The following is a 26,567-nucleotide window of genomic DNA, read 5'->3' on the forward strand; positions in this document are numbered from 1 at the left end:
CCAGGTCCTGTTCACTAGGCAGTAAAGCCAGGATAAAAATCAACAGTGCCAGACACTGCTCTTTTTTCAGACAAATCAGCATTGGCAGTGCCCATATTTATATGATGATAGGTTTAATTTAATTTTCTTCCACAAACACCATACTATACATGATTCTGAGTGGAAGTAAGCAGCAGTGTAACCAAAACCAAAGCATCCTACAGTGGTAAATCCAGTACTGTATCATTTAAGTATAACTAAAGACACAAATGTTTGTGCAGAGGGATTACATTGCTTGTCAGTTTTTATTGCTGTCTGTGCTCCCATTAAGAAGATTCATCCTCTCTATTTGTCTTGTTTTTCATTATCATTGAAAGTAAAAGAAAATCCCAAATTTTGGGTTATCCCCAAAAAAAAAATAGAGGGGAAATCGTCCAATGGGGACACTAGTTCTGGTGATCTGGGGTCCCCGAGGAATTCCATTCATTTGCAGGGATTTCCTCTCACTTCCTGTTTTGGCTATGGGACAGGAAGTGAAAGAAAATGTCCGCGATGGGAAACAGATGGCGAAAAAAAAAAAAAATCTAACAGGGGTTATACCCTATGCAAAAAAGGAAAAAAAGAGTTTTGCCTATAGTTGCCCATTAACCACTTCAGCTCCATATCATTTTTTGCTTTTTTAACTGACAATTGTGCAGTCATGCACTGGACCCAGATAAAATGGATGTCCTTTTTCCCCACAAATAGAACTTTCTTTTGGTGGTATTTGATCACCTCAGCATTTTTCTATTTTTTTTTTCTATAAACAAAAAAGACCCCCAATTTTCTGCTATAAAACACATTCAATAAAAAAAATGTAAAAAAATCTAATTTCTTCATCAATTTAGGCCAATATTTATTCTGCTACAAATTCTGGTAAAATGAATCCCAATAAGCATATATTGATTTGTTTGCACAAAAAGTTATAGTGTCTACAAACTATGGGATATATTTATGGAATTTTTTTAAATGTATGTTTTACTAGTAATGGTGGCGATCAGCGACTGTGATATTGCGGCAGACAATCGGTCACTAATTGACAATTTTGAAACTTTTTTGGCAACACTAATACAGTGATCAGTGCTAGAAATATGCATTGTCACTGTATTAATGACATTGTCTGGGAAGGGGTTAACATCAGGGGCGATCAAAGGGTTAACTGTGTGCCTAGTCTGTGTTTTAGTGTGGGATTTGCTTTTACTAGGGGAAGACATGGATCCTAGTCCCTCTTTGCAGAGACACAGGATCCATGCCTTCCCTCCTATCAGAATGGAAATCTGCTTTGTTTAAAATAGGCAGACTGCTGTTCTGCCTCTCTGCAGGATGTTCAATGGGTGCTGGTGGACACCGAGTTTGTGGTACCCGCCGATCAGCTCCCGCTGTGTATAGTCACAGCAGGAGTGAGCCAGTGGTTGTGTGCATTCGCGCCCCCTACCCAGAAGTGCAGGATCACACACACATAAATATATATATATATATATATATATATATATATATACATACATACAAACATACACACATGATCCTGCATACAGTAAAACTGCTATAGGGTGGTTGTCAACTGGTTAGGGAATGCAGAGGCTGCTGTTAAAACAATCCTTGCACCCTCTGTGACATTTAGAACTGAAATCAGACATACAGTAAAGCAGAAGACATCAGAATTGTCATGTTGTTGCTAGTTACAGATCTCCTTTGCAGACTGTGCAAGGATGAGATTTTTTTAGCTGTCTTAGTGTAAATGTATTGCCCCCAGAGCTTCCAGTCATTCTGGCCAGCATTGGAATGAATATGTATGCCTAACACAGTCTTTCTCAGGCTCTTTGAAATTGTAATAACACTTTTTTTTTTTTTTTTTACTAACTACTAGACTGCCACCATCAGTACTTGCTTGCTGGAGTGGAGGAAAGGAGTTGACTTGAAATTTACACTAAGATCTGAGATGCTGGAAAATTGATAATTTATTTCACTGCACTAGTGTTCCTCTGTTCCCTGACAACTTCTGTCCACAGCACTAGTAATATATCAACTATACTGATAGCTCTCCTGCTACCTGTCCTTGATTTAGACATATTTTATATTAAGACCAATGACAATAGGAAGGTGACCAGGGTACCCCATTAAAATTTTGCTGTGGGGTCCTATGATCTGTAGACACACCCTTGCATGCGTAGAGTTGCTCTTAAAATGTTTCCATATAAACAGAAATATGTTTTATGAGAAGCAGCTATTCACGACTTTAATTACCAAAGGTGTTTCAGAGGTTGCTATTCTTAGCTGTAGGGTTTCCCTTTTATTTAAGTCTTACACTCATGAAATGTATAATGAAATTGCTAAATAAAAAGCATTTTGTGAAAACATGATGATTTTACCTGAAACAACGATCAGTCAGAGGTGTAAGGACAAGTCTTCCAGCATTGCCTAAATATTCATATCCATAAGATACAGTTGTGGTAACCATTCTTACTACAACACTGTTTTCCTCCCAGTAATATCTCATTTGTGCAATCCAGCCAAAATCTGAACAGGTTGTAATCCCACGATTATTCAAATTGAAAACTGAATCTCGAGCTAAAAAAAAGGAAAAGAGTAAAAAAAATCATAGTACTGCATAAAATGCAACCCATACAGAAGAAATGGATTTTAAAGTAGCTACAGTATTTCTGGTACAAATAAAACAGAACTACATCCAAAAGAATATTGAGTTCCTAATGTACTTATTAATGTAGTAAATCAGTAATGTTCCATATAGCAATACATAGGCCAGTAAAGCATTTATTTTCTACTTGCTTCTTTGTGGCATTCAAAATAGGAAATTATGCATTGAGGAATAAGGAGCAAAAAATATCATATAAAAATATGAAAAATCCCTAAATATGTAAATTAGCTTTTGCTCCCCAAAGCAAACATAAAATCCAACATGGTTAATAAGGAGGATTTTCTAAGTAAAGAGATTTCATAAGCATATTTTTCTTTATTATGGTAAGGACTGAATAAAAAAAGGAAAGATTATATTTTTTAATCAAGCAAAGTATTGCATACTAAAGTGATTTTAAAGGAAAAATAAAAAAAAATAAAAAAATAACAAACATGTTATACTTACCTGCTCTGTGCAATGGTTTTACACAGAGTAGCGCTTATCCTCCTCTTCTCGGGTCCCCCGCCAGTGCTCTGGGCTTCTACCTCTTGCTGAGTGCCCCCATAGCAAGCCGCTTGCTGTGGTCACAGATGTGCATGCTTGCTCCTGAGCCGGCTCTCTGCATCCATAATACACAGCTCAGTCCCAAGCCCGCTACTCAGTCCCAAGCCCTGCCTTACTGGTAGCCAAACAGGAGGGAGAGATTTGGGAGAGCCTCGGGTCTCGTGCACATTGCTGGTTCGAGATCTGACATGAGTAATTATTAGGGGAGGTTGAGAGGGAGATGCACACTAAATGTTTTTTTACCTTCAAGCACAGAATGCATGAAGGTAAAAAACCTTCAGCTTTTACAACCACTTTAACCTCCCTGGCGATATGATTCTTTTGGATTTTAGGTGCTGAAAGCGGTACCATTATTTTGCATGTAATTCTTGTGAATGAGCAGCCCAAACCAACTGTATACATTTATTATATATATTATATATATATATATATATATATATATATATATATATATATATATATATATATATATATGTATGTATGTATACATAGATTATGTATACATATATTATATATATATATATATATATATATATATATATAATGTATACAGTTGGTTTGGGCTGCTCATTCACAAGAATTATGTGTATATATATATATATATATATATATATACGTGTGTGTGTATATATATATATATATATATACGTGTGTGTGTATATATATATATATATATACATATATACATATATATGTATATATATATATATATATGTATATGTATATATATATATGTATATATGTATACATATATTTACATAAAAAGTACAGTAAAACTGCAGGAAAGGGCACTGGGGGGCAATGTAATGTGATTTTATTTTATTTTGAATGGTATCAGTGTGTTTGGTGTGTTTTACATTTGAATTTGCCGCCGGTTCCACCCCCCGGCGGACGTCACGTCGCCGGAGACGGAAGCCGGGGCTCGCAGACGATCGGGAGGAAGCTCCGCCGCCGCATACCGCCCGCATACATCGCTGGATCCTGGAGAAAAGGTAAGTAAAACCTCTTCCAGCATCCAGCGATCTTCCTAGCGCTACCCCGAGTGTGGCTCGGGGTTACCGCTTTTGGCTCTAAAATCTAACCCCGAGTCACACTCGGGAATACCGCTAGGAAGGTTAAGCTGTAGCATCATCTTTTTGAACTAGCAGATATATTTTTCTCTCGCTTTACAGATGATTGAAAAAAATCTTTTTATTTACAGGTTCCATAACTAAAACTGAAATATATACACATAAGTGGATAACTGACCAGCCCTGACTCATTGCAGTGACTCATTTCCCATTATAAGCTCTGTTGCAAGTTTTAGTCAAACAAATTGCATACAACCAATGCTGTGCTGTCTTTAGCTATCCCATAGTTCTCTGTAAGTCTTCTGTAAACGATCAAATGTTTTACTTTTCTTTGGAAGTTTTTGCCTCATCTACTTTCTTTCCCTTCCTCGTTATACATAGTGTTGCTAGGCAAATAGTCCTGGCACATCAGAGTTGTTCTGCAGCACTGCACAAAGCCAGTATAGGACACTAAAGCTGCTTAAAGGAGCATCTTTAGTGCACTATACTGGCCTTGTGCAGCATGTTGGAGGAAACAAAAACTCTAGTTGCTTGTAGCTGGCTTGTCTTCAGTAAACATTCTATCTAGTCACAAAGGGGAAGATTTACTAACTGGTGCAGTTGTGCAAAGTAACCAATCAGCTTCTAGGTTTTATTTTCCAAGCTTAATTGAACAAGCTGAAGTTAGAAGCTGATTGGTTACTATGTACAGCTGCACCAGGTTCTGTGTGCACCAGTTTAAGTAAATCTCCTCCAAAGTGTCTATGGTATCTTAAATAGTGTTGAGCGAACACGGACTGTATTATTCGGGTTCGTACCGGATAATTGGATTTTTGCTACCCGGACACGGACCCGAAAACTTTACTTTATGTTCGGGTTTAAAATCCGTGTTCGGTCATTTTATTTCCTGTTTTGTATGTAATGGCGCACTTTTAATGGCGGGCTTTCAACAGCCAATCAACAAGCGTTTAACTGGTGTGCCTTAAGCCATCCCAGCCATGCCTACTAATGTATTAGTAGCTGTGATTGGCCATCTGAAGCATGTGACCCATGCCTTTATAAGTTCGAGAGACACAGCGCGGTGCGTCATTCTGCTGTAGTGTAGGGAGAGAGCACACATCATACGTGCTGGCTGCTGATTAGGGACAGACAGTGAAAAATTGTGCCCGAAAAGAATGCAGGGACAGGTCGGAGTGTAGGCAGGGAAAGTTATTTGAGCATTTTAGGGACAGGCTGGAGAGATTAGGCAGGGAACAATCGTCCGTTAGCAATCTACATCGATTTTGCAGTGTGGGGGGTGGTGCAGTGAACAATCTTTTTGCCCTCACTTGAGCCCACTGAGGAGGAGGAGGAGGGAGAAAAAAATATATTTTTATCAGTCTGTTGTGTGCAGCGTTCAGCTATATTTTACTACAGATTACTGTTCTAATCTGCTATTTAAAAATTACAAAGTTAAAGGGGAATTTTTTTTTTCCCCTTCATAGCCTGCTTGCTGCTGAGCTGACCGTGACATAAGACACTGCTGTGTTCACATGTGCTATTGAGTGATTTTCAATTTTATATACTTTTTCTATTCCACTATTCAATATACACCATTTTGGGTTAAGAAAAATAAATTGTGGCATAGTCTGTACTAATCTGCTATTAGAAAATTACAAAGTTAAAGTTGAATTTTTTTTTTCCCTTCATAGCCTGCTGCAGAGCTGACCGTGACATAAAACATAAGACACTGCTGTGTTCACATGTGCTATTGAAAAATCACCAATTTTATATCATATTTTCTATTCCGCTATTCAATCTACACCCTTTTGGGGTAAAAAAATTAAATTGCGGCATAGTCTGTATCGGTACGTGTGAGATACACCTTCCAAATTTTTGGGGCGCATCTTCCACCGCCGAGGATTGCAGGGTGCTTCAGTTTGCCTCCTGTTCCGAACTCCTCCTACTCCTCATCCTGCCTTTAGGGTACAAAAAATTGTAATTGGGGCCTAGTCTGGGTCTGTACGTGTGAGATACACCTTTTTATATCATATTTTCTATTCCGCTATTCAATCTACACCCTTTGGGGTAAAAAGAATTAAATTGCGGCATAGTCTGTATCGGTACGTGTGAGATACACCTTCCAAATTTTTGGGGCGCATCTTCCACCACCGAGGATTGCAGGGTGCTTCAGTTTGCCTCCTGTTCCGAACTCCTCCTACTCCTCATCCTGCCTTTAGGGTACAAAAAAGTGTAATCGGGGCCTAGTCTGGGTTTGTACTTGTGAGATACACCTTTTTATATCATATTTTCTATTCCGCTATTCAATCTACACCCTTTGGGGTAAAAAGAATTGTATTGCGGCATAGTCTGTATCGGTACGTGTGAGATACACCTTCCAAATTTTTGGGGCGCATCTTCCACCGCCGAGGATTGCAGGGTGCTTCAGTTTGCCTCCTGTTCCGAACTCCTCCTACTCCTCATCCTGCCTTTAGGGTACAAAAAATTGTAATAGGGGCCTAGTCTGGGTCTGTACGTGTGAGATACACCTTTTTATATCATATTTTCTATTCCGCTATTCAATCTACACCCTTTGGGGTAAAAAGAATTAAATTGCGGCATAGTCTGTATCGGTACGTGTGAGATACACCTTCCAAATTTTTGGGGCGCATCTTCCACCGCCGAGGATTGCAGGGTGCTTCGGTTTGCCTCCTGTTCCAAACTCCTCCTACTCCTCATCCTGCCTTTAGGGTACAAAAAATTGTAATCGGGGCCTAGTCTGGGTCTGTACGTGTGAGATTGATACACCTTTTGATATCATATTTTCTATTCCGCTATTCAATCTACACCCTTTGGGGTAAAAAGAATTAAATTGCAGCATAGTCTGTATCGGTACGTGTGAGATACACCTTCCAAATTTTTGGGGTGCATCTTCCACCGCTGAGGATTGCAGGGTGCTTCAGTTTGCCTCCTGTTCCAAACTCCTCCTACTCCTCATCCTGCCTTTAGGGTACAAAAAATTGTAATCGGGGCCCAGTCTGGGTTTGTACATGTGAGATACACCATTTTATAAATTTTTTTCTATTCCGCTATTCAATATACACCCTTTTGGGGTAAAAAAAATTAAATTGCGGCATAGTCTGTGTTTGTACATCTGAGATACACCTTTTATATCATATTTTCTATTCCGCTATTCAATCTACCCCCTTTTGGGGTAAAAAAAATTAAATTGCGGCATAGTCTGTATTGGTACGTGTGAGATACACCTTTTAAATTTGTTTGGCGCATCTCCTTCCACCACCGAGGATTGCAGGGCGCTTCAGTTTACATCCTGTTCCTAACTCCTCCTACCCTGCTTCCTCATCCTCTACTGCTTCCTCATCCGGTCAGCGTAACACCTTTACCACCAAATTTAGCAAAGCTAGGGGTAAACGACAGCAGGCAGTTTTAAAACTTGCATGTTTGGGGGAAAAATCCCACAGCGCGCATGAGTTGTGGAGGAGCATGGAACAGCAGACCGATGAGTTGTTGGTGCCAGCGAGCCTCAAGCCCGGCATGGTGGCGTGCGATAACGGGCAAAATCTCATAGCAGCTCTGGGCCTAGCCAGTTTGACGCACATCCCTTGCCTGGCGCATGTGCTGAATTTGGTGGTGCAGAGGTTCCTTAAAAATTACCCCGATATGTCAGAGCTGCTGCAGAAAGTGCGGGCCGCCTGTGCGCACTTTCGGCGTTCCCATCCTGCTTCTGCTCGCCTGTCAGCGCTGCAGCGTAACTTCGGCTTTCCCACTCAATGCCTCATATGTGACGTGCCCACAAGGTGGAACTCCACCCTGCACATGCTGGCAAGACTGTGCGAGCAGCAGCAGGCCATAGTGGAGTTTCAGCTGCAGCACGCACGCGTGAGTCGCTCTGCGGAACAGCACCACTTCACCACCAATAACTGGGCCCCCGAGGGGGGCCGGGATCTGGGGGCCCCCTTGTTAAAAGGGGCTTCCAGATTCTGAAAAGCCTTTCACCCGTAGAGACCCCAACAACCACAGCCCAGGGTTATCAAGAAGAGGCCCTTGTCCCCATCAACATGGCACCCCAAAGCATCCTCCCCATGTTGGGGGCAAGCGGCATGGTATGGTCCAGGAGGGGGGGGCTGCTCGCTCGCCCCCCATTTCCTGACCTGCTAGGCTGCATGCCTGGATAAGGGTCTGGTATGGATTTTGGGGGGGACAGATGTGCCACTTTACAAGCAGACTAAGGGAACTCCCCAGGCACTATATTTAAATGAATTTTTCTTTTTTTAATGTTGCACATTAGGCAGAATTAAAATCACTGCTCCTGGGTGTTCAGCCTATCCCTATTCAAAAGTGCTATCTGTAGAATCCTAAATCAGATATCACCCTTCTCTGAGAAGCCCACCTTAAACAATCTCCTTCAAAAATCATGGGTAGGCACCATCCTTTGAGCCCTAATCTGCTGAAGGGAAAGCAGTAGTAATTACTATAATAAATAAAAATGTAACATTCTAGTAATTACTCAACAGGCAGACCAAGCTGAAGGGCACTGGGCCACTGTTAGTCTGGAAGTAGGGCACTAAGAACTATCATTTCTTAACATCTATGACCCCAATCAAAGTAATTAATTATTTTTCAAGATCTTTTTTAGAGACTTCTGTCCAGTATACCCAATGGAAACACAATCCTTGGAGGAGACTTCAAAGATGTGCTTTCCCTGCAAGTGGACAGATGACTTACTTTACAGATACCAACCTCAGCCCACAACCTAGCTGTTAACTTTGCTCATAGGAGAAAGTCTGGTAGACTGGCAGGAGATTTTATCATTCCTTGGAACATGAGTTTACACATTTTTCACACCCGCATCAGACATTTTCCAGATTGGAATAATTTTTAGTGCAATGATTACTGCTTACCAAAATTTAAAATGTGAAAATAGAGATTTTGGGAACTTCTGATAATACCCCTGTATCCATGACCCTTGTGGGTTTTTGCCTGGGGGACCCCCAGTTATTCGGAGGTTCCCACCATGTCTGCCGATGAAGCATTTCTGTCATGCCTCCAGATGTCGTGGTCAGAATATATACCATGCCATGCAGAACATACATCAGACCCAATCTTCTTCTGAGAAACTGCAAAAGCAGTTCTAAGAGGTAGAATTCTTGCTTATCTAACAACTTGAAATAATAAAATATTAGCAAAATATATGGAAGCATGTAGCAATTTTAGAAAGGCTTATGTTAAATATAAACTCCCCATGTTGAGGGCAAGCGGCCTGGTATGGTTCAGGAGGGGGGCACTCAATCCCCCCCCATCCTGGCCAGCCAGGCTGCTTGCTCGGATAAGGGTCTGGTATGGATTTTGGGGGGACCCCACGCCGTTTTTATTTTCAATTTTGGCGTGCAGTTCGTCTTAAAATCTGTAACAAACCCTAAAGAGCCTGGTATGGATTTTGGGGGGGGGGACCCCGCACCATATTTTTTTTCTAAATTATGTCATAGGGTTCCCCTTATCCACTTAAATAAAGGGCACTTTCACCCCCTTACTGCCTAGACCAATTTTCAGCTTTCAGTGCCTATTGGCGTCTATGGGAAATCTCAGTCAGCATGGCATGGCACTGCTCACAAACTATGCAGTGGAATAAAGTCCTTTCGGGATATCTCCAACCTACAAGCCAACCTCAACACAATATTTAATTGCGCAACTATGTGGCAAACGAGGCTTGTTGTTGTTAAATGTAAAATTATACACTTGTGGCTTAAAACCTGCATGCATCATACATTCTAGGAGTAAAATACCTGGAAGAGTCAGGATCTTGGTGTTCCGGTAGATCATAGACTAAATAATAGCATGAAATATGTGCTAGTGGGGTTGTGAACGGCGCTACCGTGTTAAAAAATACACTTGGTGAATAAATACCGTAAAAATGTTGAAAGTGCTTGATATTAAATAAATAGATATAATTTATAAAGTGCACATGTGACTCATAGTTTTCAGAGACTATTTGTAGTGAAGAAACACACATACCCTGTGCCTTTAAAAAGTGCGATAATAAAGTGCATAAGTGCTAGTGCAAAACAAAAGACACAAAACTGAAATGGGGCAGTGGTTTTTTATTTTTCATTAAACATACCATGTGTGATGTGTGTCCAATCTAAAGAACAAATCATAAAGTGGTTGTGCACAAAGTCCTTTCGGGATATCTCCAACCTACAAGCCAACCTCAACACAATATTTAATTGCGCAACTATGTGGCAAACGAGGCTTGTTGTTGTTAAATGTAAAATTATACACTTGTGGCTTAAAACCTGCATGCATCATACATTCTAGGAGTAAAATACCTGGAAGAGTCAGGATCTTGGTGTTCCGGTAGATCATAGACTAAATAATAGCATGCAATGCCAAGCTGCAGTGTCTTTGTCTGGATTAATTGTAGATATACAATTGTGTATATGGAGGTTTTCTATTTAGTTATTTTTTTTCTGTTAGTTGAACTAGATGGACTTGTGATGTTTTTAATTTTTTTTATTTTTAACCTATGTGACTTCAATGAGCCGATCAACTGACAACAGTGCTGTTACAAAGAGACAGTATGTAGGAATGGAGGAATGAAGGTGAGTCTGTAATGATGGGTAAGGGAGGGGGACTTTATAAATGTGATACTCTTGCTTTGCCTTGCACAACAATTCATATGACACTTCTAAAATACAATAAAAACCCAGTGTCTAATTTCCCTAACCTCCTCCTTTACAGCATCAAAGTTTGGAAAGCCAATGAATTTCAGCAATACTATGCCACATTTTCCTATTATCAGTAGTTGATTATGTTTTTATGTTTTTCTAAATCTTCAATTCTCCATTTTATTTCTATCACAGTTATTACCTTGGCTGTTTCATTTGAAGTGAAAACCAAAAACATGACCCTTGCAGAGTACGGCAAGACTGGAACTGAGAAACAGTACTAGGCAACACTATGTTTACTGAAGCAAATATTGTAAATGTTTTGTATTTAAGATCATATTATACAGTTAATCCATACATACCCGGATTAGGGTGTGGGGAATAACATGTAAAACTGGTGATAGACTGATTGGGAGAGATTGCACGGCTGTTTTTATCTCTGGATGGCAGAAAAGCAAAATCATCTATGAGCCAGGCTCTAATATAATGATAGTATTTACTTTGTTAATTTTTGTATAATTGGGTTTTCACCTGAAAGTTATGTTACAAAGCTATTAAATCAAAGAACTTTATCCCTATCTGATTTTGCCTGGATAACTGTTTATTGTGCTTGTATTCTGTGATATTTAATAGGAATCTGGTTGATTAATGAGGTGTTTAATTTTTGTAGTCACTATTAAAATGAAAAGCAGTCTGCTTTATCTCAGAAAAATCTATTTCAAAGGAGCTTGATGCTCATTATGAGTAATCACTTGCAACTCTTGAAAGAAACATAAACCCAATACAGCTTAAAAGTTAAAAAAAGGAGAAAATTCAGAAAATGAAAAACTCTCATTTAAATTTTTAGTCATGTAAATGCAAGTCTGATGGATGCAGCTATGAGTAGTCATTTAATTTATCCCATTTCCAATGCATGCAATGCCTGATAACTTGCAATACCTACACTCATTGTTTAATAACTAAAAAAAATAAATAAACTGCAATCTAAATTATCAGATTTGTGTAGTAACTATGGGGTTTATTTTACTAAAGCTGGAGAGTGCAAAATCAGTCACACTTCTGCATAAAAACCAATCAGCTTCCAGGTTTTATTGCCAAAGCTTAACTGAACAAGCTAAGATTAGAAGCTGATTGGTTTCTCTGCAGAAGTGTGACTGATTTTACACACTTTAGCTTTAGTAAATAAACCCCTATGTAACAATCATATGACACAATAGGGTTCATTTTTCTTGCTCTGGTATTAGGCAATACTGGTTTATGTATATTTTTTTTGGTTCTTATCTAAAACCTATAATTAGATTAAAGAGAATGTATAGTGAATATTCAATGGACACATATTATGAGTTATTTTGTAATGTTTGCAATATGTTTGCATTATGTTTTGTTTTCTAGCACTTTTCCAAAGGGTTCAATTTCTATGTAAGGAAAGGGTGCTGCTCTCTGCAGATTTCTCCTGTAAGCCCAGGAAAGCTTGATGATATATGTCCTTGATGTCCTGAATGCAAACAAAGTGGGCTGAATGGTATTAAATCACAGATGTGTAAGTATGTGATAGTGCCAAAAAAGGAAGTGAGTGTTGTAGTAAGAGCAGGTTTTTCATTTTTACTAGTGCAAGACTAGTTATATTTTTTTTTTCATGAGCTGGGGTTAAGCTTTCATAATTTTTTTTATTTGTGACTTGCTCAATTTAAGATAGCAGTTAGAACAAAACTACATCCAAAACATCCAGTCCTGCACCATCACCCCAAAAGAATTGTGTTGAAAAATTGGTAAAGAAAGGGGGGCTATACCAGTGCTGGACAAATCCCTCTAACAATGACACCATTAACACAATTTAGATAAAAGCATTTATTTTATTCAGAAAGGGGCCATTGGTCATTTATGTACCGTATTTTCCGGCGTATAAGACGACTGGGCATATAAGACGACCCCCCTAATTTTCATCTACCAGTAATACTTATACTTAGGTTACCTTGGAGATATTATACTCGGCGTATAAGACGACCCCCCATTTTTGGGGGATTTTTTTGAGGTTCAAAAGTAGTCTTATACGCCAGAAAATACAGTATTTTGTATTTTCTAATGTACTGCTAATATATGTGGTATTTTATCTTTGGTCATGAATAAAATAAATGTTTTATCTAAATTGTGTTAATGGTGTCTCTGTTAGTGGGATTTGTCCAGCACCGGCATAGCCCCCCTTTCTTTACCAATTTTTCAACATAAGATAGCAGTTACACGAGGAGGGCATAATTGAAAGACCATACCAGTTTCTAGGGCAAGGGTCCCTTAAGAAGTCTTACAGCCAACATCCATGATAAACATATACTTTACCATAAAGTGCAAAAGTCACTTTTTTTTTTTAACAACAGGTTTTATTGGCAGTTATTGTGGTATACAAGTGCAGCTTACCAATCAAGACAAAGATAAAGGCATAATATAAAATGTGTATTGTAGTTACATTATGCACAGAAAAACAGCCAAAAAGGATTAATTTTAAAATATACAAGAAATTTGAAAACAGTACATCAAACAAAAGGCAGTTGTGTCCAGTTCTATATTCTTTCCAATCCAAGTGCCTGCATCATCCTGTTTTTAGCCCTGATGAAGGGGGAGTGTTGAGCCCCCAAAAAAGTTTGTACAAGCTCTCATCCTTTTAAAACTTCAGTTCTATAGTGGATGCAAACAAAATCAAATACAGCACAAGCGTGAAGAAGATGTAAGGGCCACTCTGAGGGGGAGGAGCTAAGCTCACTAGAGACTGCTTGAAAAGAGAGATACCAAGCTGTCAAGTCTAAAGAGAAGAAGAGGGGAAGAGAAAAAAGGAAGGGACGAGAGAAGTCCCCAGAGGTCTCGGTAGTCAGGAAATAAAATTGTCAAGAGGAGATGGCCAAAACTGGAAGGATGAGTGTATTCGATCCATGGGCACCTAATTCTGAGAAATTTGTCATGGGAATTCACCAAAATAGGTGTCAACGTTTGATTGTTATTACTTATACAGTGTTTTAATGCCTCAAAGCTGAGAGCAAGGGATGTCCAAGCCCTAGCAATCATCAGTTTGGTAGCAGTGAAAAGGTGTGCAGCCAGTTGACATTCCGAGCAGCAAAAGTAACTTTTTTAATGTAAAATGGTTATCATAGCTAGTAAATATTGGATTATTAATGGTTAGTCTGATTGAAACTATTGAAATGATCTTGAAATATAAAACAAATGTTATTTTACTATGTACTTACATCTTACTGTGAGAATCTTATCAACCAAGTTCTTTTTAAACTAACAAATTTGCACATATCCTAAAATAATACACGTTTAATAGTATAGTTAATAGTAAAAGTATTACAGAAATGTTACATTTCTAATGATACATATAGTTAATGTGGTAAAATAAACTACATCCTATATATCACAACAGGAGCAGTATCATTTATTACATCTATTTAACAGAAAACAGACTACAGATCTGTTGACAATAAAATCTGTAGACCACGTTACAGCCAGTTCAATGGGCTGCTAAACACGTACTTTCCACATTTGTCTTCTGAAAAATAAACAAGCGTCCATGCAGTGATGCTAGCTGGGCAGGAGTGCAATAATAATGCCATAAGTCAAGGATAAAGTGCCAAATTTTCAGTGTACTTTAAATTTTTTTTTCTAGAGAAAAAATAAAATAAATAGGCAACTTGACTGAATTGCTGCTATCAAGAAAAAGTTAAAAAGGTGTGCTAAAAAGAAAGTTATAACTGTCTAGGGGCTAGCTTAACTTTTGTGCTAACAAATTAAATGGATTTTCAATCCACAATCTTCTTTCTTATTCATTGAAAAAGAGAGCAATTTCGCTGGCTCTGCTCTTGCTATTCGATATAAACACCATTGCAGAAGCTCATATATTCTTCTCTTAACCTTTTGTGAACCTTCATTGTACACATGCCTGTTGTATGTCTTTCCATGAATGCTGAAAGGGCGCTGATCTCAAACTGCTAGAAAATGGTTCAACAGCTAAAGCCTGAATTGAGAATTCTTGAACTCCAAATTCTAACACTAAAAAGAAAGTAAATATCCTAAAAATAATTTTCTGCTAAATTGCTCCTACATAGCATGTATTTTTAAGCATTATTGACATTAAAAAAGCACAAATGCCATTATTTATTAAGGAATTGCAGTGGGAATATTAAATGTTTAATGCAGTACCCAATAGTAGCCACTCATATATGAAATGCTTTAGTAAGACTGGGGAAAATGTATTCCTATTGGTTGCCTTTTTACTTTATTAAATCAATACACATTGGTCAAACAAAATAAAGTAATGTTCTCTGATGCATTACAGCAACATTGGGATGAAAGCTAAATTACTGGTAGTTATGCTCCCTTTATAAGTATCAAGGTTTTTACCTTTCAACACATCAAAGCCTACCTAAATATAGTTGATCATGAATATACCTTTGTGCATCATGTATTAAATTGTTCATGTAATCTAATGTAAAATGTATAAACTTTCTTAATTATCGAATGCTTGAAAATTAAAACCTTAGCAGGTCCAATATTTAGACGGTACTAAAGTTAAAATCTTTTCTGCATCTTTAATACATTTTAGAATTGTTGAAAAAATGGGTGCGCTAAACAAAATGAAATGGAGTTTGTGACTCAAGTGAATTACCACGATAGAAACAATGAATTTCAATGCACATAATCACATCTAAAATGAAATAAATATAAGACTGATGAATGTCCCAATAATAGCGAAAAGTGATTAAAAAATCAATAAAAATCCACAAATAGTCCAATATATTGAATAATCTTCACCCTGTGACTCAAGTGACGAAAAATTATATTGTGATGCTGGAAATCAACTCCTGGTGATAATCAGCCGTGTTGATAAGTGACTCCCACCACCATCAGGCTTAACTCCTTACCAGATAATAACAGCGTGTATGCAGTTATTCTCAAATAAGGCCAGCTGAAAGAGAGAAATCCTCCACCGCACTCCCACTTTGTGTGATGACACTAATGGGCCTCTTACCAAACGGTGCAAATTATGCATTGGGAAAATCACCCTGGGTTGAGATTCTCTTAGATGGCCGGTCATCTTTGACAACCTCCGCAACAATGTAGGTCCGCTTTTCTTATTGGCTCCACAAGGTACTGTGGGAAAGATGCAAATAAGGCAGACAATGGTGCATTACCCCCGATATTTTATTTAAAATAAGGTAGTGCACTTACATACAAAAGTTGCTAGGAGACATTGACAAGAGAGCCCGCTGTAAACACCTCTGTCCGGCTACAGTACGGACAGTGGATGACGCAAGTGACGGCGCGATTTTAGAATTAATTTAGAATTAATTTTGTTTGTCTGTCTTTAACAGTAAATTATGCAGTAGGTTACATGTTAGAGTTAAAGCTCTAGAAAACTCCTTGGGATAATCTTGTTAGTCTAAAGGTTGTAAAAAGTCATTAATTATGCACACTCTATATACTATAAGCATTTCTAAAAAGAGATATGGAGGTACCATGAGGGTGAATTGTTGGACCCTCATGGTACCTCCATATCTCTTTTTAGAAATGCTTATAGTATATAGAGTGTGCATAATTACTGACTTTACAACCTTTAGACTAGCAAGATTATCCCATGAAATGAATGAAAGAGAGAAGCCATATTCCTAAATAATGTGCTAGTAAGGGCTGATCAAAAAAGCAGTTTTAACCACTTAAGCCCCGGAAGATTTTACCCCCTTCCTGACCAGGGCCTATTTTGCAATTCGGCACTGCGTGACTTTAACGGACAATTGCGCGGTCGTGCGACGCTGTACCTAAACAAATTTGACGTTCTTTTTTATCCAAAAACAGAGCTTTCTTTTGGTGGTATTTGATCACCTGTGCGATTTTTTGATCATGCGCTATAAACAAAAAAAGAGCGTCAATTTTGCAAAAATAACAATATTTTTCAAATTTTTTTATATGAAATTCCCCCCCAAAAAATGTAAAAATCTAAATTTTTTAACATTTTAGGCCAATTTGTTTTTTGCTACATATGTTTGGTAAAAAAATCGCAAAAAGCGTATTTTGATTGGTTTGCGCAAAAGTTATTGCGTTTACTAACTAAGGGAAAGACTTTTGTCATTTTTGTTGTTTTTTTTTAAAGCGTAATGGCGGCGATCTGCGATTTTTTTGCGGGACTGCGACATTGCGGCGGACAGATCGGACCCTTGACTGACATTTTTGACACTTTTGGGGTTACCAGTGACATTACTACAGTAATCAGTGCTATACATATGCACTGTTACTGTAAAATGACACTGGCAGTAAAGGGGTTAACTTTTTTTGAGAGGGAGGGGTTAACCACTTTACCGCCGGAGGATTTTGCTGTCTTACGTCCAGGCCACTTTTTGCGATTCGGCGCTGTGCGACTTTAACTGACAATTGCGCGGTTGTGCGACACCGTACCCAAAACAAAATTTACGTCCTTTTTTCCCCACAAACAGAGCTTTGGTATTTGATCACCTGTGCGATTTTTACTTTTTGCGCTATAAAAAAAAAAGAGCGTTTATTTTGAAAAAATAACAATATTTTTAACATTTTTTTATATGAAATTCCCCCCCCCCCCCCAAAAAAAATGTAAAAATCGAATTTTTTAAAAAATTTTGGCCAATTTGTTTTCTGCTACCTATGTTTGGTAAAAAAAAATCACAATACGTGTATTTTGATTGGTTTGCACAAAAGTTATTGCGTTTACTAACTAAGGGAAAGATTTCTGTCATTTTTGGTGTTTTTTTTTTAACGATTAATGGCGGCGATCTGCAATTTTTTTTTGCGGGACTGCGACATTGCGGCGGACAGATCGAACCCTTGACTGAAATTTTTGACACTTTTGGGGGTACCAGTGACATTACTACAGTAATCAGTGCTATAAATATGCACTGTTACTGTAAAAATGACACTGGCAGGGAAGGGGTTAATTTTATTGGAGAGGGAGGGGTTAATGTATGCCTGGTGCTTACTGACGTGTGTGGGGGAGGTGACTGAGTGACACAAGGACAGATCGCATGTTCAGCTATGCTGAATCATGCTATCTGACCCTGCCTGTCACTTAGGAGATCCGCCCGCTCTGTTTACACAAGCGGGCGGATCTCCAAACTCGATTCCCCGATGATCGGGGAAGAGCAGCAGCGATCGCCGCCACTCCTCCCCTGGCCCGACTCCCGCTGTGACTGAAAACAGCGGGAGCGTGCTGCCTACAGGGGGAGTAGGTCTACGTCGCTGGACGGGATTGTGCCACATTGCCGCAGTAGTGTCAATGTGGGCGGTCATAAAGTGGTTAAGTGTGTCCCTAGGGGCATGATTCTAACTGTGATTGGCTGTGGCTTGAGGTGTAAGAACAGTGATCAACGGTCCTACATAGTATAACCGTATGATCACTATTCTTACACAGAGGAGAATGACAGGCGGCTTGTTTACATGGGTTTATTCAATACATGGTTATTAACATTACTGCCTTGTCTATTATACCCTTTTTTGTTTGTGTAAACTGAGGAGAAGAATGTACATTTGCCTTGTTCCTGTCACCTGTGACCAATTCCCCTGATCATCTTTTTTGAGCCCAACATGTTCTGACCTAGCCTTTTTGCTATTAAACTATTTGAACAATGTGTTTTTGTACTCTTCTCAGCAATCTGTCTCTTATACACCACTTCAACTGCCTTGATTATGCTCTTACAATTGTTATTGCATTCTTTTTCAGTTTTGGAATGCTGATTGTGACCCTTCGGTCCTATAATTTTTTTAAAAGACAGATTTTTTTACAATAAAACTATTTCTTCCCTTTTTATTTAGCCACCTAAGTTTAACTTTTGCTCTTTTGTTTTTGTTGCCCAGTGAAATGCACTGATGAATGACATTGTTTAATATGTCCCTAAAGCACTCCCACTTTTCTTCAAGGGAAATTTCAAGGGGGGCTTAATGCCTTTTTTGTGTAAGTTTCCCCTCAAAATCAATTCAAGACCTTAATCCTAGATAAGGGTTTACCATTTTTAATATGGATCCCACACAAAAAAAGGGGTACTCCTGAAAGTCAATACCAAACCCATATCCAGGCATGCAGCTTGGCTGAGCAGTAAAGGGGGCTGGCAGTAAGTATGCAGCCTCCTACAAACCATACTAGGCCAAATAAAGCAAATGGCGCAGCGCCTTATACAAACAAACATATACAAACAAAGAATTATAAATAAAATAAATTACTTAAACAGTGATTGTGGCTCATCCCTGTACACAAAATTCATAAACCAATAAAACACTTAGAATTTAAGTCTGTGATCTTTGTCTTAGGCCCCTCTCACACGGGGCAGTCTCCGCTGATCCCCACTGGGCAAGCGATTGGCTGGTCCATGTCTACTCTGCTTATGCAGAGTGGACGCAGACACAGCCTGCTCTCCTCTATAGGCAGTCAGATGTAAATGGGAAGCTTGTTTATTTACATCCGACTGCTATCTGATCCAATCTGCTAGACTGATAGGGAAAGGGTTCCCCACCCATCTGTTTTTAGCAGATCACATTGGATGTTGGCGGGTTTAAATGGATACATGCCTGTTTACATCTGCTGCTCCATAGAGGATAATAAAGGGTCCAATCAGTCCACCTGTGTGAAAGGGGCCTTCATTTTACTTCAGTGTCTTCCACCTTAACCACTTGCCTACTGTGCACTTAAACCCCCTTCCTGCCCAGGCCAATTGTCAGCTTTCAGCGCTGTCGCACTTTGAATGACAATTGCGTGGTAATTAGGGTTGAGCGGACACCTAGATGTCCGTGTTCGACGGGTTCGGCCGAACTTTAAAAAAAAGTCCGGGTCCGTGTCCCGGACTTTTACCGAACTTTTCCCGGACACCGAACCCCATTGAAGTCAATGGGGACCCGAACTTTAAGGCACTAAAATGGCTCTAAAACACCAAAGGAAAGGGCTAGAGTGATGCAAATGGCAGCAAAACGTAATTAAGAGCATGGCAAGTGCTCTGCAAACAAATGTGGATAGGGAAATAACTTAAAACAACAAAAAAAACAGAAAAATAAAACAATGTTCTTCTTCATCTCTGAAGGACGAGGCCCATATGGAGTAGTAGGGAGGTTGAGGTGGTGGTGGATGTGGCGGTGACATAGGCATGCGCACAGGGTGTGCCGGGTGTGCCTGGGCACACCCTAATCACCTAGGGCACATAGCATTGCCAGTGAGGAGATGGGAAAGATCTCCCTCGGACCTGCTCTGCTCTATTTCTCTTTGCCTACAGGTACATGGCCCTGATACATTACTCTCCCTGTTGGCAAACACATGCATGTGTATTTCAACTTTGGGGTGCACACCTTAATGCAATAGGCTGCGCACACCTATGGGTGGTGTAGGTGGAAGCGGCGGTGGAGGAGGACCAGGGCCGGATTAAGAGCATCATGGGCTTGGTGCTGAGGATTTTGAAGGGCCTTAAGGGCCGTGCCTTGCCATGCACCCAGAGGAGGAAGGGTGCAGCCATGCATGCCTAATTCAACATGGGATGCTGTCTCTGAAGCCCATAAACACATCCATGCATCGGCAACTGTCCCTCCTTGTCCGGCCTTCGCGCTGTGTGGGGAGGTTCTGAGGGTGCTGCCTGGGGAAGCGAGCATAGAAGCCAGACTTCTGTGTTTACAAGTGACAGAAGAGCGGTAACAGTGAATATGGCCAACCCGGGGCCTATATAAAAGGTAGGGGCCTGGAGCTGCAGCTCCAATAGCCCCTAAGTTAATCTGGCCCTGAGGAGGAGGACGAGGTAGCCAACACTGCTTCTTTTCACAAATTTTAAATGAGGGTACACCCCAAAAGAGTGAGAAAGAGCAAAAATGGAACAATGGGTGGATAAGGTCAGTATCCATTGCTATTCTGCACAAGGTACGGAAAAGTCCCGTGGGATCCATGCCTGGTTCATTTTAATGAACGTGAGCTTGTCCACATTGTCTCTGGACAGGTGGCTGCGCTTGTCTGTTATAACGCCCCCAGCCGTGCTAAATACCCGTTCAGATAATACACTGGCTGCAGGGCACGCCAGCACCTCCAAGGCGTAAAGGGCAAGCTCAGGCCATGTGCCCAATTTGGAGACCCAGAAGTTGAAGGGGGCAGACCCTTCATTCACTACATGTAGGCGTGTGCACACATACTGCTCCACCATGTTGGTAAAATGCTGCCTCCTGCTAAGACGTTCCATCTGAGCTGCTGGTGCTGCTGTTTGTTGTGGCGTGCTGACAAAGCTTTTCCACATTTCGGCCATGCTAACCCTGCCTTCTGAGATGCTGGCGGTGCCCTGGTTGCGTTGGCGACCTCCTCCTCCTCCTCCTCTGCCTTGTGCTTCCACTGCGGCCCCGCTGTCAGATGGGAATGCCAGCAGCATGGCGTCTACCAGCGTGCGCTTGTACTCGCGCATCTTGCGATCGCGCTCCAGTGAGTGAATTAAGGACGGTACGTTGTCCTTGTAACGGGGATCCAGCAGCGTGGCCACCCAGTAATCAGCACAAGTTAGAATGTGGGCAACTCGGCGGTCGTTGTGGAGACACTGCAGCATGTAATCGCTCATGTGTGCCAGGCTGCCCAGAGGCAACGAAAGGCTGTCCTCTGTGGGAGGTGTATCGTCCGTGTCCTCTGTATCCCCCCAGCCACGCACCAGTGATGGCCATGAGCTGGCCTGGGTGCCACCCTGCTGTGAACATGGTTCCATCTCCTCCTCCAGCTCCTCCTCCTCCTCATCCTCCTCATCCTCCAGAACTGTGCCCCTGCTGGACAATTGTGTCCCTGGCGTTTGTGTGTGCAGGAACCCACCCTCGGAGCCCCTTGCGAATGACTGCCCTGAAAGCCTTGGAAATGTTACCTCTTCATCCTCCTCCTCCTCCTCATCCTGTGCCACATCCTCTTCCATCATCGCCCGAATTGTTTTTTCAAGGAGGCATAGAAGTGGGATAGTTAAGCTGAGAACGGCGTCATTGCCACTGGCCACGTTGGTGGAGTACTCAAAACAGCGCAACAAGGCACACAGGTCTCGCATGGAGGCCAAGTTATTGGTGGTGAAGTGGTGCTGTTCTGCAGAGCGACTCACGCGTGCGTGCTGCAGCTGAAACTCCACTATGGCCTGCTGCTGCTCGCACAGTCTTTCCAGCATGTGCAAGGTGGAGTTCCACCTTGTGGGCACGTCACATATGAGGCGGTGAGAGGGAAGGCCGAAGTTATGCTGCAGCGCTGCCAGGCGAGCAGCAGCAAGGTGAGAACGCCGAAAGTGCGCACAAACGGCCCGCACTTTCTGCAGCAGCTCTGACATATCGGGGTAGTTTTTAAGGAACCTCTGCACCACCAAATTCAGCACATGCGCCAGGCAAGGGATGTGCGTCAAACCGGCTAGGCCCAGAGCTGCTATGAGATTTCTCCCGTTATCGCACACCACCAGGCCGGGCTTGAGGCTCGCTGGCAGCAACCACTCATTTGTCTGCTGTTCCATGCTCCTCCACAACTCCTGCGCAGTGTGTGGTTTGTCCCCCAAACAGGCAAGTTGTAAAACTGCCTGCTGTCGTTTACCCCTGGCCGTGCTGAAGTTGGTGGTGAAGGTGTTACGCTGTCCGGATGAGGAGGCGGTAGAGGATGAGGAAGCGGAGTAGGAGGAGTTAGGAACAGGAGGCAAACTGAAGCGCCCTGCAATCCTCGGTGGTGGAAGGACATGCGCCAAATTGCTATCCGCCTCAGGCCCATCCGCCACTGCATTTACCCAGTGTGCCGTTAGGGAGATATAACGCCCCTGACCGTGCTTACTGGTCCACGTATCGGTAGTTAGGTGGACCTTGGCACAGATGGCGTTGCACAGTGCACACCTGATTTTTTCCCCCACTTGGTTGTGCAGGGAAGGGATGGCTTGCCTGGAAAAGTAGTGGCGGCTGGGCACGACGTACTGTGGGACAGCCACCGACATAAGGTTTTTAAAACTGTGCGTCTCCACCAGACGGAATGACAGCATTTCAAAGGCCAATAATTTTGAAATGCTGGCATTCAGGGCCAGGGATCGCGGGTGGGTAGGGGGGTACTTCCTCTTCCTCTCAAGTGTTTGGGAGATGGAAAGCTGAACGCTTCCACGGGACATTGTGGAGATGGTTGTTGGTGACCCAGGTGGTGGTGTTGCTGACAGATCGTCTGTTTGCGGGGTGGCAGGTGCCGGTATCACTACAGATGTGGCTGGAGCGGCCGAGACTGCAGCAGAAGAGGAAGCAGGATGAGCCAGAGACGTTTCTTGGTTTTGAAGGTGTGTACTCCACTGCAGCTCGTGCTTTGCACTTAGATGCCTGATCATGCAGGTTGTGCTCAGGTTGAGAAGGTTTATGCCTCGCTTCAAGCTCTGATTGCACAGGGTGCAAACCACTCGTGTCCTGTCATCAGCACATTTTCTAAAGAACTTCCATGCTAGAGAACTCCTTTGAGCTGACTTTGGTGCGCTCGTTCCCTTGCTGCGTTGGGCAGTAGCGGGCGTAGTGTCTAGGGCACGGCCGCTCCGCTTCTGCACCCTGCTCCCTCTTCTGCTGTGCTGGTGGCTCTGTGCGACCACCGCCTCTTCCTCCAAACTACTCAGGTCACCTGCATGACGTTCATTCCATGTGGGGTCGAGGACCTCATCGTCCTCCACATCATCTTCCACCCAGTCTTCACCCCTGCCCTCCTTGTCGGTCTCCACAATGCTGAACGCCAAAGCAGTTGGCACCTGCGTTTCGTCATCATCGGAGACATGCTGCGATGATCCTTGCATGTACTCATCTTGAGAAATAAGTGGTTGGGCATCGCTGCACTCAATCTCTTCCACTTCTGGGGCAGGGCTAGGTGGATGGCCCTTGGAAACCCTGCTGACAGAGTCATCAAAAAGAAGAAGAGACTGCTGTATGGCTTGGGGCTCAGACTGCTTGCCTGATTTGCAAGGGGGTGAGGTGAAAGACGGTTGGACATCGGCTGCAGGTGCCAACTGTGACCTTTCTGCAGTAGACTGGGTGGGAGACAATGTGAAGGAACTGGAGGCACTGTCAGCAGCAAACCAATCTACTATCGCCTCCACTTGTTCTGGCCTCATCACTTCTAGGGGCGTATGATGCCCTACCAAATACTGATGCAGGTTCTGTCGCCTACTCACACTTGAGGAAGGTGTTTCACTTGTGCGTGTAGCTGGCACAGATCGACCACGTCCTCTCCTTGCAACAGGAGCTCTACCAGCAGCACCACGACCCAGGCCACGGCCCTTATTTGACGGTCTCCTCATATTTCTGTAATTTAAGATCTTGCCCTAGAAAGGTTTTAATTGAATAGCGGAATAGAAAATATGATCAAAAAGAAAGTGTATGTATCTCGCACGTACAAAACCACACTAGGCCCCAATTACTATTGTTTCTACCCCTAAAAGGATGGATGAGGAGTAGGAGGAGTATGGAACAGACAGCACCCTCAAATCTTCAGAAGTATGAGATGAACCTCAAAAACTTGGAAAGGTGGATCTCACACGTACCGACACAGACTATCCCGCAATTCAATTGATCCTCAAAGGTTTTTATTGAATAGCGGAATAGGAAATATGATCAAAAAAAGTGTATGTATCTCGCACGTACACCACCACACTAGGCCCCAATTACTATTGTTTGTACCCCTAAAAGGATGGTTGAGCAGTACGAGGAGGAGTATGGAACAGGCAGCACCCTCAAATCTTCAGAAGTATGAGATGAACCCCAAAAACTTGGAAAGGTGGATCTCACACGTACCGACACAGACTATCACGCAATTTAATTGATCCCCAAAGGTTTTAATTGAATAGCGGAATAGAAAATATGATCAAAAAGAAAGTGTATGTATCTCACACGTACACCACCACACTAGGCCCCAATTACTATTGTTTGTACCCCTAAAAGGATGGTTGAGCAGTAGGAGGAGGAGTATGGAACAGGCAGCACCCTCAAATCTTCAGAAGTATGAGATGAACCCCAAAAACTTGGAAAGGTGGATCTCACACGTACCGACACAGACTATCACGCAATTTAATTGATCCCCAAAGGTTTTAATTGAATAGCGGAATAGAAAATATGATCAAAAAGAAAGTGTATGTATCTCACACGTACACCACCACACTAGGCCCCAATTACTATTGTTTCTACCCCTAAAAGGATGGTTGAGGAGTAGGAGGAGGAGTATGGAACAGGCAGCACCCTCAAATCTTCAGAAGTATGAGATGAACCCCAAAAACTTGGAAAGGTGGATCTCACACGTACCGACACAGACTATCACGCAATTTAATTGATCCCCAAAGGTTTTAATTGAATAGCGGAATAGAAAATATGATCAAAAAGAAAGTGTATGTATCTCACACGTACACCACCACACTAGGCCCCAATTACTATTGTTTGTACCCCTAAAAGGATGGTTGAGGAGTAGGAGGAGGAGTATGGAACAGGCAGCACCCTCAAATCTTCAGAAGTATGAGATGAACCCCAAAAACTTGGAAAGGTGGATCTCACACGTACCGACACAGACTATCACGCAATTTAATTGATCCCCAAAGGTTTTAATTGAATAGCGGAATAGAAAATATGATCAAAAAGAAAGTGTATGTATCTCACACGTACACCACCACACTAGGCCCCAATTACTATTGTTTGTACCCCTAAAAGGATGGTTGAGGAGTAGGAGGAGGAGTATGGAACAGGCAGCACCCTCAAATCTTCAGAAGTATGAGATGAACCCCAAAAACTTGGAAAGGTGGATCTCACACGTACCGACACAGACTATCACGCAATTTAATTGATCCCCAAAGGTTTTAATTGAATAGCGGAATAGAAAATATGATCAAAAAGAAAGTGTATGTATCTCACACGTACACCACCACACTAGGCCCCAATTACTATTGTTTGTACCCCTAAAAGGATGGTTGAGGAGTAGGAGGAGGAGTATGGAACAGGCAGCACCCTCAAATCTTCAGAAGTATGAGATGAACCCCAAAAACTTGGAAAGGTGGATCTCACACGTACCGACACAGACTATCACGCAATTTAATTGATCCCCAAAGGTTTTAATTGAATAGCGGAATAGAAAATATGATCAAAAAGAAAGTGTATGTATCTCACACGTACACCACCACACTAGGCCCCAATTACTATTGTTTGTACCCCTAAAAGGATGGTTGAGGAGTAGGAGGAGGAGTATGGAACAGGCAGCACCCTCAAATCTTCAGAAGTATGAGATGAACCCCAAAAACTTGGAAAGGTGGATCTCACACGTACCGACACAGACTATCACGCAATTTAATTGATCCCCAAAGGTTTTAATTGAATAGCGGAATAAAAAATATGATCAAAAAGAAAGTGTATGTATCTCACACGTACACCACCACACTAGGCCCCAATTACTATTGTTTGTACCCCTAAAAGGATGGTTGAGCAGTAGGAGGAGGAGTATGGAACAGGCAGCACCCTCAAATCTTCAGAAGTATGAGATTGTGTTCACTGTACCCCACAAAGATTGTGTTCACTGCACCCCACAAAGATTGTGTTCACTGCACCTCAAAAAGGATTTTGTTCACTGCACCCCACAAAGATTGTGTTCACTGCACCCTAAAAGGATTTTGTTCA

General features: G+C 41.7%; 1 protein-coding gene across 1 annotated transcript in view; it reads right to left on the reverse strand.

Moving 5' to 3' along the window:
- LOC309552619 (dynein axonemal heavy chain 3-like) overlaps window positions 1-26,567 on the reverse strand; it is a 1,537,563-nt gene that overhangs the window by 1,440,496 nt on the left and 70,500 nt on the right. Inside the window, exon 3 of the mRNA XM_082253560.1 lies at window positions 2,388-2,586. Coding sequence (XP_082109686.1) covers window positions 2,388-2,586 — 199 coding nt within the window. The remainder of the gene's footprint in view (window positions 1-2,387; window positions 2,587-26,567) is intronic.

This window comes from Pelophylax lessonae (genome assembly GCF_965119305.1).
Source record: "Pelophylax lessonae genome assembly, chromosome: 4".
Lineage (NCBI taxonomy): Eukaryota > Metazoa > Chordata > Amphibia > Anura > Ranidae > Pelophylax > Pelophylax lessonae.